Raw genomic sequence first — 18,548 nt, forward strand, 5'->3', positions numbered from 1 at the left:
TTTATGTATGACAGGAAAAACAACATAAAACATGCATCAATTAATTACGGCTTCTATTCAAAATTAAACCAACAAGAGCAGAAACCTAATCAATTTCTCTGGTAGACAGAGATACAGAGAGGGAGAGAAAGAGAGAGAGAGCACAAGCTGTTGGTTTAATCAAACTTTCAAGCATGCTAAGCTGATCTGAGGTATTGATGAGCTGTAGAATATGGGCACTGGAAGAGATAGTGCCGTTAAAGAAGAGATTGGGTTTACAGGCCGTCACAGTTTTAACAAGCTGTCTTTGTGCTTGTCTATACCAGATTGAAGACATTCCTTAAAGGGACAGTTCACTAAAAAAAAATGAGAATTCTTTTATCATTTACTCACTCTGTCATTCCAAACATATATGACTTTTTAGCGTTGTTCAAAATAACATCATACAACAACTTACTGATATTGTATGAACTAAGACACTGCTCAAATATATATTTATTTGATGTTCAACAAAAGAAGTCATATAGGGTTGGAAAGACAAGAGGATGGGTAAATGATCACAGGATTTTCATTTTAGAGTGTCCCTTTTAAAGTATCCCTTTAAAGGAAACCCCGGGAATTAAGACTTGTATATTGGGTTCATATAATGTAAATTATGTCTCTGTTTCATACATATTTTGGACTTTTGGTTTCAGCCGAAGGGCAACAAGAGAAGCGATGCAAGTCTTCACTGCTCTCCTAGCAATAAGACAAGGAGAAAAGAATAGGAAGATACCTGTGGATAAATAAAACTTCCTGAATACCTGCGTCTTTGTTTTCTCTACTTTAGCCCTGATGCCTTTGATGATTTTAGCAGACCAAAGCTATACTCTCTGTGTAACAACAAAAACATTTATTTCAGTGAAAAAATAAGGCCAAAACTGATTTGTTCATTTGAGTTTTCCCTCTTTTCCTCACTTTCCTTCTCTTTTAAATACCTTGTAAAAGTGCACATTTTAGTTTCACTTTCAAATTATCAGCAATTCACCATCGATCCAATTCAAGCAACAACAAAATACAACGTCAAACTCTTAGAACTTCCATTAAACTCACTCTTCTCACTTCACTTAATAAATTAAATTGGACTTCTGCTGCTGTTCTGTGATGTAAACAAAACTGCGTCTCCACCATTCATTTATACAGAGGCAAGCGGAACATACAGGATTAATATTTAAATGGATTCATATTTAAACTTGTTGTGTTTTAATATTCACAGACACTAGTCTATATCGTGATTCGAATGAAGTGACAGACCTAATTTTGATTTATTCATCCAAAAATGTATGAATTCTGTGGCATTCTGCACTATAGAGTAATTCCATTTTTATGAATGAACTCTTTGCCCTGTGTTTGAACGAGTTGCAGGGGTGACATCACATCACCGGGTCTTTATCTCTCTGTAACGTACACGATCAGATGCGTTCTCAGGTATGGAAATTCGGTACAGATTAAATAATGGCGCCCAAAATATGTATAAAACGAAGTGGGTTTTTACATAATGTAAATCTTTCATGGGTTTTCTACCACAGATTTCAGTAAGAGACATTATTTACACTATATTAAGCCATACAAGTCTTAATATACATGGGATTACCATTAAGAGGGGCCGTTCACAAAAGAATACAGTTTTTGCTTTTAAAATGCAAGATATAGTATGTGACTGCAGAGCTGCAGCACTGATGAATGAAAGAAAGGTTAAGTCTTAAGATGTGGTTTTGAAAGTTGAACTTCTTTTAACCTTAAACAGTATCTTAAAAATGGGGAGCTTATGCGCGAGACGCTGAAAAAGCAGTGAGACATACCGCAATTGTCAAAGATGTCTGTGTAGCAGCTGTTTACATAGAAAAGCAAAAACCAGTGAAGTGGAACATAAAAATGCATTCTGTGTGAACCGGCCCATAGTCTTTAAGTAAACAGCAGTTACAGAATAGGATGACAGACATCCCACTGGAGAATGCCAGACAAGACAAGACACGAACAAACCAGACTAGGAGTGACTACACTGGACCAGCACAGACTAGATTAGGCCAGAACAGGGTAAATTACTGCTCTGATTGTACTTTACTTTGCAGAACTTTTGCTTGTTTATGTGTACTTGTTCATGTGTGTGCATCTCTCCTCCAAAGTCGTGTCAACAGAACAGAGACAGCTGGGCCTAATAAGGAACAGAACAGGCTGGTAAAAATAATAATAAGCAGCAGAAATGGTGTGGTCCCGCTGTGCTGGAGTTCATTTCCTCATTGCAGCAATGACACTCATAGCCCACGTTAAGAAAAGCCACTGGCCGCCAGTAACTATTCCCACTGGGATTAAAAGAGTAGAGCCGCTCTTTGAACACTTTCAACACTAACATCTATAGCAGCTCTGAGAAGATGCATTTAAAAGGGTACAGAGAGGGGACGAATACAGAAACATAGTCTGTAAAGCTTTGTCTCACCTGCTGGTAGGTTTGAAATCTGCTGCTGTTGTATTTGACCGATGAACACCCCCCACCCTTTAAAACAACAACAAACAAAAAAATTAAACCAAAAAACGAGCAAAAAAATGAACAGAAATGTAAGACAGAAATGATAAAGACATGACCATAAACAATAATCTTTGACATAACAGTGATACAGTACAAACAACATTTTCATTACCCAAAAGAAAAACTGATGCTTACAGTTGAAGTCAAAAGTTTACATCCCCCTTTCAGAATCTGCAAAATCTTAATTATTTTACCAAAATAAGAGGGATCATACAAAATGCATGTTATTGTTTATTTAGTACTGACCTGAATAAGATACTTCACATAAAAGACGTTTAGATATAGTCCGCAAGAGAAAATAATAGTTGAATTTATAAAAAAAAACCCGGTTCAAAAGCTGTTACCTGAAAGATCCACAGCTGTTTTTTTTTTTGTCTAGTGATAGTTATTCCTGAGCCCCTTGTTTGTCCTGAACAGTTAAACTGCTTGCTGCTCTTCAGAAAAATCCATCAGGTCCAACAAATTTCTTTGGTTTTTCAGCATTTTTGTGTATATGAACCCTTTCCAACAATGACTGTATGATTTTGAGATCCATCTTTTCACACTGAGGACAACTGAGGAACTCATATGAAACTATTACAGAAGGTTCAGAAGGAAAAATGATGCATTAAGAGCCGGGTTGGGGGGGTAAAACGTGTAAGTATCTTCTGTAGCCTCTGAAGAGCAGTAATCAAAAAATATGATATTTAGGCAAAATAAGAAAAATTTACACATCGCCATTTGGTTAAAAAATGGCTCTTAATGCATGTTTTTTCTTCTGAAGCATCAGTGAGTGTTTGAACTTTCTGTAATTGTTGCATATGAGTCCTAAAGAGATGGATCTAAAAATCATACAGTAATTGTTGGAAAGGGTTCAAATACACAAAAATGCTGGAAAACTACAGAATTTGTGGGACCTGAAGGATTTTTCTGAAGAACAGCAGACAGTTTAACGGTTCAGGACAAACAAGGGACTCATGAACAACTATCACTAAACAAAAAAAAAAAAACCAGCTGTAGATCATTCAGGTAGCAACACAGCATCAAGAATCAAGGGTATGTAAACTTTTGAACAGGGTCATTTTTATAAAAAATGAACTATTATTCTCTCTTGTGGACTATATGTAAACATATTTTATGTGAAATATCTTATTCAGGTCAGTACTATATGTGACCCTGGTACACAAAACCAGTCATAAGGGTAAATTTTTCCAAATTAAGATTTATACATCACTTGAAAGCTGAATAAATAAGCTTTCCATTAATGTATGGTTTGCTATAATAGAACAATATTTGGCAGAGATGCAACTATTTGAATATCTGGAATCTGAGGGTGCAAAAAAAATCCAAATACTGAGAAAATCACCTTTAAAGTTGTCCAAAGAAAGTTCTTAACAATGCACATTACTAATCAAAAACTTAAGTTTTGATATATTTACAGTAGGAATTTTATTCATGGAACATGATCTTTATTTAATATCCTAACGATTTTTGGCATAAAACAAAAATCAATCATTTTGACCCATTCAATGTATTTTTGGCTATTGCTACAAATATACCCCAGCGACTTAAGACTGGTTTTGTGGTCCAGGGTCACATATAATAACACGCATTTTGTATGATCCCTCTTATTTTGGTGAAATAATTAACATTTTGCAGATTCTGAAAGTTTGTGATGTAAACTTTTGACCTCAAATGTATATGGCAGTAAAAAAATACCATAGGGCAATAAAATTAAAAGGACTGTGGATTGAGTTGGTGTGGCATTTTAGAGACTCAAAAAACAACAGCCATGTGATGTAATGCAGACACATTTCACCACTACAAACAGGGGTGGTTCTATTATTTCTGGTCTGGCCAGATATTCCTCCCCTCAGGCAGGGTCGTGGCCTGGACACCACTGGAGCATATCAATTCATGGCCAGCACAAATGTTATATAATGTACCACAGACAGACAGACATTGGAGTTTCCTTTACTGAGATATCACTGACCCTAGGAGAAACTTAATAGGACCCAAAGAGCCCATCATTTAGGAGCACAAAGGAGTGTGTAAGCCCAGGACGGCCTCTGTGCTTTACAGAGCTGATTTCACACAAGAGGGAGATTTGTGATTGTGCTTTCTGACTAGAAAGCAGTCAGGCAGTGATATCCCTTATGTCTTCTGTGCAGTAAAACCTAACTGTTCACGGCCAGCAGCTTTTTGCATTTTCATCTCTTGGCCTGTTTCCAGTGGTCGGTTGCTGTATGCCATTATGAGGTCTGGGATAACAACGGGCATCTAAGGAAATCTTATCCTGGTCACATATGCAGATACACACATCATCACAAGAAGCAGGAGCCAAATGTCTTTCTGTCCTGCCAGATACTTACCAATCAAACATAAAATTAAATTAAATTATGTCAAAAACAAATCAGCTCTGGAGACGTCTGCCTTACAAACTAAATCTCCATCACAGATATAAATTAGGGATTGGGGGGATTAGAGAATTATATTATCGGACTAATAGAGAACATTATTGTTTGTTTAATTCTAAAGTTTTTGTTAAGAACTAACCAAAATAAAAAATAAATTGCTTATCATTTCCACACAGACTTGGTGTTGTTTCCAAACAAAAGGAAATATATCGATATTGGCATCGGCTATCAGCCAAAATGAGCTGAAAAAATATCGGGATATCTGATATCAGCAAAAATCCAACATTGTGCATCCGTAATATAAATAATTTTTAAATCTATTTTTAAACAATATAAGCAGGAACAGAGACTTATTCTAAGCAAACATAATAAATTAAACATTCCAGCATTTTCTTCAATTTACTGTAAGCATTATGGCATGTATGTGAAAACGGTTTAATCTTTTCATGCAGCACTCATGAAACGCTCATGGGAAACTATTAAATGCATCCTTAAAAAACCTTCATGAAAACCCTTTGGACACACTCTCTCTTTCACACACACACACACACACACACACACACACACACACATACACACATACACATAGAGTGCAAGGAAAATGCAAAATGCATTTCTGCACAGTAAATGAGATGTCATACTTTTCACAAAAAATGCCTGGTGGCCACAGCTGAAGTTGCAAATGAACCAACAGAGATTCAAGCACACAGACTCAACACATTTACACATCTTTTACATTTTAGAGGGGAGTGATGTTATAAAACAGATATAAACACATTATTTATTAGCACAATATTTGGCCAGAGATACAACTATTTCAAAATCTGGAATCTGAGAGTGCAAAAAAAAAAAAAAAAAAAAAAATATTGAAAAAAAATTACCTTTAAAGTTGTCCAAATGAAGTTCTTAGCAACGCATATTACTAATCAAAAATTATGTTTTGATATATTTATGGCAGGAAATTTACAAAATATCTTCAAGAAACATGATATTTACGTAATATCCTAATGATTTTTGGTGTAGAAAGAAAAAAAAAACGACGATCATTTTGACCCATACAATGTATTGTTGGCTTTTGCTACAAATATACCCATGCAACTTATATAAAACATCACAAAAAGAGATATGCAAAAGGAGTTAGTTCTTGTTTACTATAACAGAGATTTGCTAGAAAGGACAGAACTACACAAGAATCACAGATCTGCATCTCGCATAGCAGCGCAGAACTCAATATTCTGCTTAGGGCCATACAAATGCAGATCAGAAAGAACACGCAAGAACATTCAGTCTGAATAAGAAAAAAATAAAACAATTTCTGTATGGCAGCAGGCTTGATCCACGTGGCTGAAGTTTCAGAGACGTGTTCTAGAGGATCATAAATGTTCTCTCTGCAGTTCTTACCTGCTGAGAGCTGGTTTGGCTGATCTGAGCGAGTCACTGTGTGCAAGTGCTTCTGCCACAGAACTGTCACTGGAAACTCGCTTCCTTTGGAGCTCTGCAACCCTGAAAATACAATGCGAGAGACACACACAGACATTATCAAGAGGAATATCTGTTACTGAAACAGCAGGCCAGTCATTATATCTGCAGCCAACAAAAAACAAAGGCTGTGATGTACCACAGTCCAGCTGCTAACAAATCATAATGATTTGTGCACTTGTTCTTTAAAGTTGGAAGTCTTTGAGATATTACAGTCTGGCTAACAAAAGCACATCTAACAGATGAGGAATAACCTAAAACCTAAAACATATAGAAATATGTTTAGATGCATACTGCTTCTGTTTATAGTATATAATAATAGTACGTGAGAGAAAGGGAAAAGAACAGATGAAGGTGGAGACAGAGAGACAGAGACACTATCCTTTGATCTCGACTAGCGCATGTATCACCCTGTAGCAGTCTGATCTCATTTGGTGGAAAAGCATAACCGGTGGAAAAACATTACGAAGACAAGAGAGAGAGAGAGAGAGAGAGAGAGAGAGAGAAAGAAAGCCAACATTTCTACAGACTCAAAAAGACAATGCTTCCTGTCACTTTGTTCACCCACAGCTCACCCTGGCAAACTCAGCACTTAACACCACAAAGAGAACACCACAAAGGCTAATTACATCTTTTTATTAATTTAATATTCCTTTCATGAGCGATTCTGTGTGATTCGGAATTGAACAAAAGCATGTTCAATGTTGCCTCGGCAAGAGATCGTTATTTCATGCCCAAGGGAGTTAAGGGATGTAATAATGCCTGCCAAACGCATCAGCAGTCGTACGCCTGTGTGACTGATCGAGCCTGTGCGACTAACAACAAATCAGGCGCAGAAAAGTTGCCAAAAAAAAACGCATCCGAAACAAAAAGTGCCTCTGATTAAACACGTAAAATAAAAAGATGAAATGCGCAAATGCAATGCGAAAGGACAAAAAAGTGGAAGTAAAAAAGGATGTGGAAAAAGGACTGTTGTCAATTACAAGAAGGTGAGCCAAAGTTCTCCAAGACTCTGAAAGACTCCTGCTGTTTCGCAAGCATGTCATTAGGACTGCAGAAACTATACTTATGTATCGACAAGAAAGAAAATATCCAAGGCTATTGCAACAAAAAGCGAAGCGAATGGACATAATGATATCTGAAATCTTTTATACTGCTGTTTTTACACATTCTACAAAAAAACAAACACAAACATATATATAAAAAAATCATTATAGAAGCAGAAACCAAACTGAATGCCGACATTTTGTGGCTTTGTACGCTTGTGGTGTTTCTAACACAACAGAGTTCAATAAACAGCACACAATTATTGAAGTAAACAAGACTGATTAAAGAAAACTTCAGCTTTGATGTGGAAAACCCAAGCGGCTTAGACTGAACCCAAGAGAAAGGGTGACAGAAAAGGTAGTATTTCAATGATAAATGACACAAACTCTGGAGTGTAAGTATAACGTGAGAGAAAGACATGCTGAAGTTTAAATACAGAGAGATAGAGGATATATCAGCACATCTCAAGCTCCCACAGCCCCTAAAGACAAAAGGCTGAGTGTTTTCTCACAATCACAGCACACGACAACAGCATCAGGACTGAAAGTGCTCTGAGGGTTCGCTCGATGTTTTCCATTGAGGGCCATAAACAAAAGCTCCTATCCGATGGGTTATACAATCATGACATAATCAGAAGAGCTATGCCCAGTGCAGCGGCTTGTCTGTGTTTCAACCAGACACATTAGACTGCTTCAAAACGCTGGGAGGACAATGATAATGACACAAACAACACAGATCTAACTATTCAGCCATTCCGATCAATCAATTTCCTATTAAACTTATCCTGACAAATATGAGCTAGATATATGAAAAGTTGTTTTCATTTTAAAATGTAATTTACTACATTAGTTTTTACTGTTACATGAGCCTTCAGAAATCATTATAATATGCTGATTTGGTGCTTAAGAAACATTTCTTATTTCTTATCAGTGTTGAAAACAGTTTAAAATGTTTGTGGAAACTGTGATTTTCTTTATTTACAGTTGAGGCCAAACCAGCTCTTAACGCAACGTGTTTCCTTCTGAAGCATCAGTGAGTGTTTGAATCTTCTGTAATAGTTGTATATGAGTCCCTCAGTTGTCCTCAATGTGAAAAGATGAATCTCAAAAGCAAAGTCATTGTTGATTTAAATACACAAAGATGTTGGAAAACGTAAGAATTTGTGGGACCTGAAGGATTTTTCTGAAGAACAGCAGGCAGTTTAACTGTGCAGGGCAAACAAGGGACTCATGAACAACTATCACTAGGAATCACAGCTGTGGATCATTCAGGTAAAAAGACAGTATTAAGAACCAAGGGGATATAAACTTTTGAACTGGGTCATTTGTATAAATTCAACTATTATTTTTTCTTGTGGACTATATGTGAAATACCTTATTCAGGTCGGTACTAAATAAACAATAACATGCATTTTGTACAAACCCTCTTATTTTGGTCAAATAATTATTTTTAAGGATTCTGAAAGGGGGATGTAAACTTTTGAATTTTGAATTTTAAAGAATAGGAAATTCAAAAGAACAGCATTTATTTTAAATAGTAAAAATATCTTTTGTAAGATTGTAAATGTATTTCCTGTATCTGATCAACTGAATTTAAAGGGATAGTTCACCCAAAAATGAAAATTTTGTCATTTACTCATGTCGTTCCAAACCTATATGCGTTTCTTTCTTATGATGAACATAAAAGAATATATTTTGAAGAACGCTGGTAATCAAACAGTTGATGATCCCATGGACTTCCATAGTATTTCTTTCACTACTATGAAAGTCAGTGGGGACCAGCAACTGTTTGGTTCTCCAAAATTCTTCAAAATATTTTCTTTTGTGTTCAACATAAGGGTGAGTAAATAAACTAGGGAGAAATAAACATTTAAAAGCATTAATTTCATAAAATCCTACTGACCCCACACTTTTAAACAGTAGCGTATGTTGTGTTTTGGAAGCTGGACCCTATCATTGGATCCTAGCATGCAGGTGTCCTCTACAGGCTTCTTAACTAGCTTAACTAATAAGATTTCCATGATCAATTGGCTTCACTAGAATGACCATGCTGGCTGACAGCCTTTACCAGCACAAAATTAATTAATTGGCATTAACCAGCAATAGAAATCCATTCTTGTCTTTTCAGCAGAGCATTCATCTAAGGTTAAATAATATAATAATAGAAAATAAACAAATGCACACTAATTACAGACCTTTACACTTACCAAACAGAAAGGATGTGATGATGAAGCTTACGAAGCTTAGATAAATATTCTGACAATTTCAACTCATTTAATCTAATCATTTAAAAATTAAACCTTAAACATTCACAAAGACAGAAAAACAGAAATGCAAAAAAGCTAAATTACTGTCTGTATTCTCTTTCTCTGTCTTGAGCTCTATTACCCCTCCAAACACAAACACACACGCACGCACACACACACACAGAGGAGATTAGCAGGGGCTGCGGTGCTGTATGACTTTTTCAGGCGGCTATAAATAGAGAATCGGATCAAGCTCTGCACTGCAGGAAACGCTCTGTTTTATTCATTCTGAACCACGCAATTATCCTGCTATACACACACAATCACAATCACATTCTCATTTGCACATGCAAACATGCATAGGCATTCCTGTATGAACCTGCCTACATATACGTTTATATAAAAAGCATCTAAGAAGCAACAACTATAAGGTACCCTAGGTGGATGCTAAACATACAGTTATCGGTACATTAGAATAAGTGTTAATGTAGCATTTGTACAAAGCAGCTGAGCTGTGAGAACCACACTGCCACCAGGCGGCTCGATCCTCTACTGCTCCCTGTTGGCTGATGTTACAGAGCAGTAGCTGCTGTCAGCTAACAGCCATCCGAGTTATTAGCTGCCACTAATAATGAAAATGTCTTCTGTACTAAAGTTTGTATGAAATAACTCATCAAAATATTGTTATACTGACACAGGCACAGTTTAGCTGACACTGCGGCACTGAATACAGTTTGTCTGTGTATGTTTACAGTGTCTCACCTGGGTCCCGGTGAGTTTGGCGGAGAAGACGAGGATGATGGGAAGGCAAATTTATGTGGGTCAGATGGGGCATCACCAGAGGAGTCCACCAGGTCTGGCATACCCGGCGACGTGCTGACCGACTCTGTGACAACCAGCTCTGGATCCAAAACGAACAGCTCATCCTGAGAAATTTCAGTCACGTAGTTAAGATGCTCCTGAGGGATGACACAGACACCAGACAAATGTGAACGATTTGTTTGTGGATACTCAAAATTGCTCAATTGTACTTTGAATTACTCTAAGAGGTATTGTACTGAGGACTCACTTGAGCTCGATCAATCCTGTAGAATCGATCAGCTGTTGTAGCTGCAAACACAAAACACAAAAAAACAACACAAATCAGGCCTGTGATTAGGTACCAGACATTCAAGAGCAAGTTCAAGCAAAAGAGATGACAAAATATCTCTCTTGTTCTAATGTTCAGGTTTCCAATTACACAAAATTATTGTTTCAACATGTGCACTCTATAAAACCCTGGGTTATTTTTTCAACTCAAACACTTGATTGAGACTATTGGGGAAGGAAGCTGGGTTGATTTGACCCAATTTGGGTTAATTATTGCTCATAATCAGTAACTCAACAGTGCTGCAGACATGAAAGAAATCATGCATGTCATGCACGTTCCAACAGTTCTCTGAGTGCAGATGCCTGCAGTACTCAGGCATAGAACAAAACTAATCAAAGCATAATAATCAACATTTTATTAACAATGTTTAATTATCATTTTAAAAGAAATATAATTTAACTGTATGAATCCCTATTTGGACAGTAATTGTTTCTCATGGAGACGTAAGCTATTTCCAACATTTACAGGGGCTAGTCTATAATTTTATTGCTGTCTGATTCCAAAACATCTAGGGTTTTTTCTCCCACCACTCCCGTAAAAATCCCTGGCCGAATTATCTACTGTTTTTTGACAAACACCAAGGCTGTGTGGTAATTTAATTGCCGTACGAATTTACAAGTGCACGAGTTTACAAGAAGAAATTGATTCAAAATTCACTGTTTAGAACCTCAATGACCACTGCAGAACACTGTGCAGTAACTGCTACACTTCACTGTAATTTGCATGCATACAGTATTTATTACTGAAATGCTGGAAAGTATTTGCAAAAACAATATTTCATAACTGCTCCATCACAGCAAGTGTGTGTTGTTAAGAATAAAAAGAAGAAAGAGATGAAATGCACGGAAATATTGAAATAGGTCATTATTGTAGCAGCAACAGGTACGCAATACAATTTAAAATTTAATTATATACAACTATAGCGCATCTATTTTCCTATTTTTAAACAGGAGATTTAAATAAATAATAAATATAATTATATATTATATATATATTCATATAAATTCATATGACATTTTACTTTTTCTCACTCAAACCCATGTACACATTGTTTTCACTTTTGCCTATATTTTTGTCTATTGCTGTTTTCTTCTGATAATTACTATAGCCTAAATACACTGTATAGTCAGTGAATCAGAGGCATGTTCACACTGCAAGCCCTGATTTTTTTTTTCTGTTGACGTTTGTTTTAAATATGGCCAATATCATATTTCCAGTGTGAACAGATCATGGTTCTGACTTGACCCGCATACCCAAAAGAACAATATTAACAGGGTTGCCAGGTTTCCAGAACAAACACTGCCCAGTCGCTTCTTAAAACTAGTCCAAAACTAGCCCAGTCGCTTTCCGTGGGGGTTAGTGGGGTCACTTCAACCCACTGAGTTTAAAAACAAGCTGCGGCAACAGTGAAAAAGTAGCCCAATTCCGTAGAAAAACTGTGGACTTGGCAACACTTGTGCAGCGCGCTGTCATACAGAAGTAAACAGAGCACATAAAGTGAGTGATTATGTGTTTATTTATTGTGTGATCTGATGCAGAAGCTAGTGAAATTATGCACAGGCAATATGAAAAATAAAGACAAAGATGTGACAGAAAAGAGCAGTTTAAAATCTGCTTGGCAAAATGCATTTGCTTCTTTAGGGTCACTGGCAGATAAAGGAGCACATACCGCCATCTACCATAAATTGTTTAATGAATATTGAGCGACCTAAGCCGTGTAGCACAGAAATTACGCTTTCGCTTCACTTTAAAATTAAACACATGAGGAAACAATCCCTCACAAAAATGAATTCCACAATCATATGAATTTAAGACTTGCTGCTCTGATTTAAGAACTTTTCAAGGCCTTAATTCACAGAAAAACTATGTAAGACTTTTTAAGCCTTTTTTAAAGACCTGTGTAAACCCCGTTGCTTGTATACAGAGCTGTCACTGACTTTAATACTTATAAGTTCTGACACACTTCCACTGACAACCTTTCGCAACTGTCCTGATAACTTTGGATATGTAAAATCTTTGAAGTGACTCCCATGAGCGCAGAATCCTGACGAATGTTGATCACGAGTGACTTTAAAATAACATGAATTCCAATATGACTGTTCAGACTGGGGTCGCATTGCAAATCATCTGACTTGTATCAGATATACTATCACATACGGAAGTGGCACAAGTGGAAGAGTCACAAGTGAGGAAAAAAAAAAAAAAAAATCTGATTTGGGCCATACTTGCCTTCAGTCTAAATGTAGTCAGAGGTTGCCACAAGAAGTCACTTAGACCAGTGGTCTTGATGGATTAGTGGAGATGTGTGACACTCACAGACAAAACACTGTTCATGTTGTCTTAATGAGCGGGAAAAGAGAGATCGCTATGGATCTCACATCTCTTAGAAGCAAATTACTCCCAAAGAGAATGCATGTGCTGAAAATGCACACACAAACTCCCACAAGCTTGTCCTCTTACCTGTAAATACGACTTTTGCAGCAAAAGTAATGAATGCATTTGATACCTCACACTCTAGTGACATCTGCTCTGGGGCATGAACTATCTATGAGAACTGTATAACACTGGTCTCGGATCAGACTTTCCCGCTTCTTGCACTGGTAATTACTTGACAGCAACTTCATAACACTGAGCTGAGATCAGAAGTGCTGCCACAATCACTCTAAAAAGTTCTGACTCATCCTGCAGTTCTCTGCTCTGGTAATAAAGCCCTCAGAAGCCTTTTAGTCTTAAAATGAGGAGATGAGTTTTGCAGTGGGCCGGTGGGAAGAGAGGAAGGAGGGACTGGAATGAAAGGATGAAAAAAGGTTGGAAAGATGCAAGTATTGAACAGGGGATTGTGGTCTACTATTTCACGCATTTGATGTGTAGCAGTTTACGATCTATGTGAATGTGACTCAGCTGTCACACAGGATCTGTGTATAATGATGACTGACTCCCCATATCTAGAGATGCTGTCAAAGGAAAGTCTGATGGCCCTTTCAAGGCAACTCGCATCAGTGCTTCAGTGCACCTCTCAACAAAAGTGTCACCTGTTTGCGAAAAGCTATTTATTTTTATTTATCAATTCTCATAGAATACATAATGTGTATAATTATCTCTTTGCTCCTTGACAGTTCAGTGCATTAGGGAATGTTTACATATGAAATATGTTAATCTGAAAGCCTCGACTCCTTGAAGCACCCATTACTTTTCACCCTTATCAGTCTTTTTAAATTAGTTGCCATTACATGGCACTATATAAATGTGCATTGATACTACTAGGTTGTAAACACATTGTTGAATCGTTTTAATCAAGACATACGTAGTCCGATTCTCCACTTTTCATTGAGCTGACATTAATCCACATCTTCACAGCTTCACACTGATTAAAAAGGAGATTACTATAAGAATTGAAAAGCTGTTCACATAAAGCCATGCATAATGCCAAAAATGGGCTTGTAGGATATTAAATAAATACACTACCGTTCAAAAGTTTGAGGTTAGTATAAATTATTGTTTCTGAAAGAAGTCTTATATGCTCACCAAGGTCGCATTCATTTGATCAAAAATACAGTAATAAAAAGGTATATATTGTGAAATATTACAATACTATAACATAACAGGTTTCTATTTCTATTTCTATGAATATATTGAATATATTTAAAAAATGTATTACTGTGATCTTTCAGAAATCATTCAAATATGCTGAGTTGTTCCTCAAGAAACATTTTTGATTGTGATAAATGTAGAAAGCAGTTAATTCCTGCTTAGTATTTTTTTTGGAAACTGTGATAATTTTTTTCTGGATTTGTTCATTAATAGAAAGTTCAAAATATTTAGTATTTTCTTAATAACAAACAATTAAGCAAAAAATGTATATTTTAATAATCTTACTGAATACATAAATTGGAATAGAAGTCATGCCCAGAATGCATGCCCAGGTGATGACCTAAAGGGAAAAATTCTATCAAAAATGAAAATTCTGTCATTAATTACTCACCCTCATATTGTTCCAAACCCGTAAGACCTTTTATTAAGATATTTTTGATGACAGCATAGACAGCAACGCAACCACCATGTTCAAGGCCTAGAAAGGCCTTGAATAGTCCATGTGACATTAGTGGTTCAGAAGCTACGAGAATAATTTTTGAACAGAAAGAAAACAAAAATAATGACTTATACAACAATTTCTTTTCTTCTGTGTCTTTGATGCGTTGTCATACTCTCATGAATGTGCATTGAAGACTGACAGGGAAGAGAATAAAAAAGTATTCTCATAGCTTCATAAAATTAAGGTTGAACCACAGACTATTTTAACAATGTCCTTACTACCCTTCTGGGTCTTGGATGTGGTAGTTGCGTTGTTGTCTATGCAGGGTCCGAAAATTCTCAGATTTAATCAAAAATATCTTATTTAAGGTCTTACGGGTTTGGAACGACATGAGAGTGAATAATTAAAGATAAAATTTTCATTTTTGTATGAACTATACCTTTAAATTCCCGCTGATCGCAGGAACACACATACTCACAGAGTTCATCATTCCAGACATGCAGTTAATATGACGCAAACAGCTCCTCCCTTTTTCCCTGTGGCTGTAATTCTCTCTCGCTGACAATAATAATCTCGGCACTCCTTATTAGCACTGAAATGCCAGAGTAGATTCTGTTCTTTAGTATGGAGATTTATGACTCTTTCTCTGTTCCTAGCTTTGATTCTGGCACTGATAAGAGAATATTTTGTGGGTCTGACTCATGGTTTTGAATCTCTGACCTTTACTCTCTGCCATTTTATTCACTGCAAACACCTACAGCTTTGTGCACTGATAAACACAACTCCAGCCCACATCCTTGAGGGCCACCATGGCACATTTGCTGTTCACTACCCCAGATCTGACTCTGAATTCTAACATCCAAACTACTGTAAAAAGCATACTCACAGTCTAGAAAGCACCATTTTGGTGACAGCCTTTGAGACGACAAAGCCTTCGATTTGGTCCCGTCACCTTCCTGTGAATGAAAGGAGAAGAAAGTATAGTGTAGGAGATGGAAAGAGAGGAAAGGTTGACAGAATTCAGATTAGTGTCAGTTTATGGCACTCAAACCAAATGAACAGTATATGAACAGTGCACAAGTTCACTATCTACATCACACACACACAGACCTGTCATTATTTTCTGTCACATCAATTCTTTCCCTAAAGAGCCAAACTGCCATCTGAAGATCTATATAAGTCATGCAACAGAGTCAAATACACACTACACACTACAAAGACTACACTCACAGCACACAATGAACACAACACCTGCATGCACCATCACTATAAAGAAAGCTGCCATTCTCAAAAATGTGATCCAAGGCATCCATCCAAACAAAGCACACGGGAGCACTTAGGACCCAGGGGAAATATCCAGGGAGCGAGGTTCTGAGCAAGTTGGATTTAACTTAGTAAGCGCTTTCGGTAATTTGTGCTTATTTGAAGTTTCACCCATAACATCTGTCATTAGGGAATACGGTACTAACGAGGGCTCTCTTCACGTCTGCAAACAGACTAGTGTCTAGGAGGCGCTAGAGTGCTCTAATCTCACAGAGAATGATGTGGGAGAGATTTAGGATGAATTGCAGAATACTCTGCTTTAGGGATCATGTTAAGCTCTATCTGAAAACAAACTCTCGTGCTTATTTTATCTCTCTAGGGGTTTATGCACTCTTGTGGTAAACAACCTCCGAGCCTACTTTTAGAGTACACAGATGTGCTGCTCAAGTCTATCTAGTTTGGGTTTGTGGAAGCATGTCCATCAAAATCCGGGCTGTATTTCCAGTCTTGTTCCTGAAAGTGCTCCAGGTGTGCCTGTCTCACCTCTCGCAGGTGTCTCACCCACCTGGAGCACCAGCCGCTGCAGAGATGGGTGACACGACACAAAGTCCTGCAGGAGACCCCATTACATTAGATACACACACACACACACACACACACAGCCCATCAGAACAACCCATCAATTCAGATTAGGGCTGCCCTTGACTAAATATTTTTCTGGATGACTAGTAGTCGTTCATTTTGAGCATTAATCAACTAATCACACATTTATTAATAAACCATTTAAATCATAATAAAGAGCCATCAATTGCCTGCATAACCTGATAAGCACTTAAACACACACAAAGCAGTAATGTTTATGAATGCGTCAGGGAAAAACAGTAAGGTGGCTGCATTAACGTAATAATTTATTGATAAACTAGTGCTTTCTTCATTTTCAGCTAGATGAAGTTGGTGACATGGACTCATCATTTCCACAGTAGTGGTTGCGTCTATACGCATGTTTCATACGGATTATATAATCTGAGAATTTGTTTTCCATTTGAACTAGTTCACTTGAAAGTAGACATTTTGCTCTCTCTCTATATATTTTTTCATGTCCATAAGACAAGTAGTCTATACACAGGGTTGTGGTTGCATTTTTTTCTTGGACACACTCAAGTTCACAGAGACTGAGACGGCAGAAAGTGCATCCTATTTACTTTAATTGTTTTATAAAAGCACAATGTTTCGTTGTTATTGTGAGTGCACACAAATAAACAGAGTCTTTGCAAATTCAAAAGATGCATTACTTTTATCTGTATGACCAAAAATGACGGAGTATTTTAAGAGCAAAATGACTGCATTTGTCATGCAGCAAGCGCGCTACTATTCAGTTTCCACACTTCACACAGAAACTTGAATAGCGCACATTTTTCTAGTTTAACATTAGATTAGGTGGCCATGTAAAGTTGCTGTTACTTACATATAGATGATAAGTCATATTTGAGGTCAATGAATGATAGGTAAGCAATCTGTCGGTCACGGACTTCGCCATATCCTGTGGATTTTTTTTTCTGCGACTAAGTGACTAATAAAATTTTGGTCGACCAAACCTCTTCTTGTGGACTAATGGTTAGTCGACTATTAGGGGGCAGCCCTAGTTCAGAGACATACATATAAGATTGGAGCAGAGGGACAACAGTGTTTCTGGGAGAAGACCCTACAGCATGTGAATTTGTAAATGAGACTACCCTTCTTTTTCAAGAACGCTTTATTCTCCTAGAAACACTCACACAACCTTTCTGCCAAGGGTGTTTCATTATGACCTGCTGCACAGTGTGTGAGTGTGTGAGAGAGAGAATTTCCCTTCAAAATCAAACCTGTACATATACCTAAACGAAGACTCTGACTAGTTTGGAAATCATTTTGTTTTTCAGTTGATTGTGAAGTTATATTTGTATATATTGTTTGTTGACAGGAATGTATGAACTAAAATAAGGCCAGAACGAGGTGGCATGAACCAATAAGATGGTGGTTAGTAACATTAGGGAAAAAAACAAATGCACACAGTAATGTTCACCTAACCCAAAAAATGAGTCACAACAGTCAATTATTAGAATAACTTTTAAAAAAGGATGATAAAACACTGCACCTTATTTTTAGTTGCTGACGTCAATGACTGTGTGTCTGATTAAACTACAGTATTTCATATGCCACTTCACAGAAACAATATACATGGGGCGGATGCTGGCATGGAAAAATACATTATTACATAAGACTGAACATGGGTTCACTTGCTAAACGACAAACATTGTTTCTGCACATCCCAATTTGTTTTGTCTGTGAATTACTGTCTAGAGACTAGATAGGATGGCATTATCGGAATTCAAATGAGAGTTTTCTTATTT

General features: G+C 37.0%; 1 protein-coding gene across 14 annotated transcripts in view; it reads right to left on the minus strand.

Annotated features, from left to right (window-relative positions):
* dgkza (diacylglycerol kinase, zeta a) overlaps positions 1-18,548 on the minus strand; it is a 124,840-nt gene that overhangs the window by 19,358 nt on the left and 86,934 nt on the right. For 10 of the 14 annotated variants that reach the window (XM_051115974.1, XM_051115973.1, XM_051115977.1 and 7 more), the window contains 6 exons: positions 16,724-16,768; positions 15,782-15,851; positions 10,782-10,822; positions 10,475-10,671; positions 6,343-6,444; positions 2,456-2,512 (listed from right to left, as the gene is read on the minus strand). In XM_051115974.1, coding sequence (XP_050971931.1) covers positions 2,456-2,512; positions 6,343-6,444; positions 10,475-10,671; positions 10,782-10,822; positions 15,782-15,851; positions 16,724-16,768 — 512 coding nt within the window. The remainder of the gene's footprint in view (positions 1-2,455; positions 2,513-6,342; positions 6,445-10,474; positions 10,672-10,781; positions 10,823-15,781; positions 15,852-16,723; positions 16,769-18,548) is intronic. The other 4 variants (XM_051115969.1, XM_051115972.1, XM_051115968.1 and 1 more) reach the window with 2 other exon arrangements.

The sequence above is a fragment of the Labeo rohita genome, chromosome 7 (assembly GCF_022985175.1).
Source record: "Labeo rohita strain BAU-BD-2019 chromosome 7, IGBB_LRoh.1.0, whole genome shotgun sequence".
Taxonomy (NCBI): domain Eukaryota; kingdom Metazoa; phylum Chordata; class Actinopteri; order Cypriniformes; family Cyprinidae; genus Labeo; species Labeo rohita.